Here is a 4,020-nt window from a genome sequence, read left to right as displayed (position 1 = left end):
CATTATCAGGGACAGTAAGTCTGCTGTAGCACAAAAGGCTGCTCTTACCTCTTTCACCCATCTCTGTTAGACATTTCTTTATTGCAGGACACCCCCCAAAAAAAAAAATCTATATGTACACTGAACCACAGTGAAAAGTGTGAAAAAAAAAATAAAAAAATTATATATATATATATATATATATATATATATATATATATATATATATATATATATATATATATATATATATATTTAAAGATTTGAAACTTTAGTTCTAAATAAAAATGTATTTAGCTGGACATAATAGATTTGAATAGTTATTATTCATTGTAAGGGTCAATCATGTTGACTACAAAATTTACTAAAGGAAAGTTTTATTGGGAAAGGAGGTTTGGCTTTCATTACTGCATACAAGTAAAGGCACAAGAAATCTGAAATGGACTTGACCCATCTGTCATTTCATAAAATTATAATATGAAAATATAAAAACTAACAGATATGATGTAAAAGACTAACAACTTTAATGTACTATTTTATAGCCCATTTTCAAGATAAAAACAATATATATAGTTATATACATATTCATACTTGCATTTCCTACAAAACTATGACAAATACAACAATTTTTTCTTACAATACAAATAAAATCATACAACATTTTCTCCATTAATTTCTGCTTCTTTCATTTGATCAGTTTTACCTTCACTGATTGTGTCGTTATTTGTATCAGGAGTGTACACCACAAGCTTGACTTTTTCCTTAAAGCTGCTGTGGTGGTGTTTCTCCTCCAGACAATTGAGGGCATCACCACAACATGGGCAGTCTTCTATTGGAGATCTGATTGAGTTCTTCACTTTCTGTCAAAAGCAGGCAAGGCAAGTTTAGTACTAATGTGAACTGCAGTGAATCAGTAAAAGAAAACTCCTTGTATTAGTTGCAACACAGCATGGAATAAAATTTTTTTTTTTATTTCAAGTAACATTTTAATGTATATTCATGTTCATGTCTACCCAATGTAGCAAAATATGTCATCCTTTGATTTAACATACTGGGAATAAGTTAATGAGTTTGTATTATGAGATATGAGAATGTTAAATTTTCAAGGTTATTTACTAGTATAAAAGAATTGAATCTACAGGGGTCTCCAGAAATAAAAGGTTTGTGTGTGTATAGCATGAAATATAAATAAAATGTGATAACCTGATATACTTACCTCCCATAAAGTTGTTCCTTTGGCATTGATAACTGCTATTACTGCAAATATTGGAATAGGAGCAATGGAGCATGAGGCAAAGAGCCATCCTATACCAATGGCCCAGTCTGGATATGCATACTCCCCATTGTTGTATGATGGGCGCTGATAATCCACCATTGAAAATATCCATATTGTCTGTGGAAAAGAATACATCTTAAGTTTTGAGTGGGATAATGCTTAATTTTCCTATGTGTGTGTGCATGTCTCTCTCTCTCTCTCTGGAGATTCATATCTTCACTGATACTTACATTGGTACACATCCAGTAATAATAAAGCTTCATTACTGGCTGTAATAATAATGAAATAATATAGCTGTGTCACCATAATACAGAGTAATAAAACAAGATGTTGGTATGAACTTACTAGAATTAATATTGGAGCAGCCAGGTACCAACAGAAGCGGAAATAGAGGGATGGCATGCGGCCAGTCATCTCCTGGACATTGCGTGCCAGGCGGTTGGCTCCATATATCCACACAATGGCCACCACCTCAAAGAAGGCCAGGTACATGAGGGAGATGGCTGCCGTGTAGTAGTCGATTAGGTTGAAGAAATAGATGCCTCCCTGAAAGTTAAGAAATGCACTTCGGGTAATCTCTGCATACATCTATTTTTTCAGCTGTACATCTGTCTATGTATTTTCTTGATAAATGATTTGTAAATACTGTGGGAAGAAAGAAAACACTATTTGAAATCAATCAGATGGGGACTATTTCTGTTATAGTAAACATACCTTTTGAATTTTCTTAAAAATATGAGTCGAACTGCTATTGGTACAAATATATCTAATCATTTCTAGTATGTCACTTATTCCCTCCCCCCCAAAAAAAAAGAAACACAAACTAGTAGTTGTTTGAGATCATATACCACTGAAAATTAAGTGTACTGTAGCTGTGTAGGCAAAAATGTAAAGAGCATATGAAGTGTTACAGAGAAAACATGGTGTACCTAGAAATAACATAATACTGATAAAAAGTTTATTGACATGTATTTTGTCTATCTAACTTGCAGTAGGCCCTTCTTTAAGAGTGTTAATATGATTGATATAACAAACAGGTGGCAGTGTGGGCAGAGAAGTTGGGGAGTGGCAGTCACGGCAATATAGCTTATATGCCTAATCACTGGCAAGCACCACACAGACAGACTAGGGGTCACCCAGAGGGCAAATAGCTCTGCCAACACAATGCAATACTATGGAACGTGGCAAGCGGTACCGTAGACTTAGTGAAACACGGTAAACTGTCTCCGTTGACTTTTACCGTAGGATAAATTCAGGAGACCTTTAAAGATAATTGATCCTCATACATATCGGAATCTGGTTCTAAATCTAATCACTGGTTCCTTTGTCGAGTTTCACTGAAATATTAAGATAAATTCTGAGATATCTCCTCACTGACAAACATACAGACAAGGGTGAATACCCTCCACCTTTGAAAGTCAATAAACATGCACCGTGCTGTGTGAGGTATAAATATTTCTTGCTTGTTTTAGCAGCAGCAGCAGTAGTAGTAGTAGCAGTAGTAGTAGTAGTAGTAGTAGTAGTAGTAGTAGTAGTAGTAGTAGTAGTAGTAGCAGTATTTTTATGTATTTTGTAAGGTTAGGTAATAAAGAGTGGGGACGACCACAATCATTGGCGAGGTTGGGGCCAATGGACTGTGTTATGAAGGACAGATCTTACCATTCACAAAGCAGCTCCGGCGCAGTCAGGATGGAGGGCGTTTTAATGTAGTAGTAGTAGTAGTAGTAGTACTATATGCTATTGTTTGTTGTTGTTGTTGTAAAAGTAGTAGTAGTAGTAGTAGTAGTAGTAGTAGTAGTAGTAGTAGTAGTAGTAGTAGTAGTAGTAGTAGTAGTAGCAGCAGTAGTAGTAGTAGTAGTAGTATTCTGCGTACAATAGTTATGCCCGTATAGCTGTCGCAAGTACAGCTTTCACTTTTTTTTTTTTTCCAACAGCACCAGTGGTAGCAAGAAAAGCTGATGTACGATCTGAGGAATGAATGCTGTTTAAATGTTCACTCTGGCACACTCCCTGCGCTGAGGTCTTTGCTCTTTAGATGCCTGCCTGCCTCCCAACCACGGTCAACGGTGATCACACTACGATACTGTTATTTTACACTTTACTCCGTAGTTATATTCGCATGAAAAGACTGTATAACTCTAATTTCGTTATTGCTGTACTACACTGTCAAGGTAAGCCTAACGAAGCACCGGTCACAGATAACACAATAATGATACAATGAACAAACAAGCACACACACACACACACACACACACACACACACACACACTGATGGTAAAAATAAAACAGAACCAAGTCAATATCAGTGTGATTTCCACTCCTTACGAGGAATAATAGAATAATATAGAAAGAAATTGTTAAAATAGCCGAAACTATTCACTGAGTAATCGTTCGCGTACATGCTGATAGACTAATAGACACATCACTGCTACACATGCATCAACCTCACGCTACCCCGACTTCACCTGTGTGCAGTTATACATTATATAACGCGCGCGCGCGCGCGCGTGTGTGTGTGTGTGTGTGTGTGTGTGTGTGTGTGTGTGTGTGATCTTCAGATACCACTCAAGCAACTGTCAATTACGCGGCTGTTGTATCCCGACAGCTTCCTCCACAGCTCTCTGATGTTGATGGTCACGGCAGAGCAGCCTCCACTTGAGTGTTCCTGGTGTTTTCTTACCTGCATAATGTTTGGGATGCCCAGCAGAAATGACACAGTACAGACAACCAGCACCAAAAACTCATGTCGCCGCAGATACTTCTTG

At 37.0% G+C, this 4,020-nt stretch overlaps 1 protein-coding gene across 3 annotated transcripts in view; it reads right to left on the bottom strand.

Annotated features, from left to right (window-relative positions):
• Nucleotides 1–339: 339 nt before the first annotated feature.
• Nucleotides 340–4,020, bottom strand: part of LOC135104425 (sodium- and chloride-dependent GABA transporter ine-like) — a 57,310-nt gene continuing 53,629 nt past the window's right edge. For all 3 annotated transcript variants that reach the window (XM_064011830.1, XM_064011832.1, XM_064011831.1), the window contains 4 exons: nt 3,936–4,020; nt 1,601–1,801; nt 1,196–1,372; nt 340–839 (listed from right to left, as the gene is read on the bottom strand). The exon at nt 3,936–4,020 is cut by the window's right edge and continues 41 nt beyond it. In XM_064011830.1, the coding sequence (XP_063867900.1) occupies nt 630–839; nt 1,196–1,372; nt 1,601–1,801; nt 3,936–4,020 (673 nt within the window). In that variant the 3' untranslated portion in view covers nt 340–629. The remainder of the gene's footprint in view (nt 840–1,195; nt 1,373–1,600; nt 1,802–3,935) is intronic.

This window comes from Scylla paramamosain, chromosome 10 (genome assembly GCF_035594125.1).
Source record: "Scylla paramamosain isolate STU-SP2022 chromosome 10, ASM3559412v1, whole genome shotgun sequence".
In the NCBI taxonomy this organism is placed as follows: Eukaryota; Metazoa; Arthropoda; class Malacostraca; order Decapoda; family Portunidae; genus Scylla; species Scylla paramamosain.
This window is presented reverse-complemented; position numbering and strand designations above follow the sequence as displayed.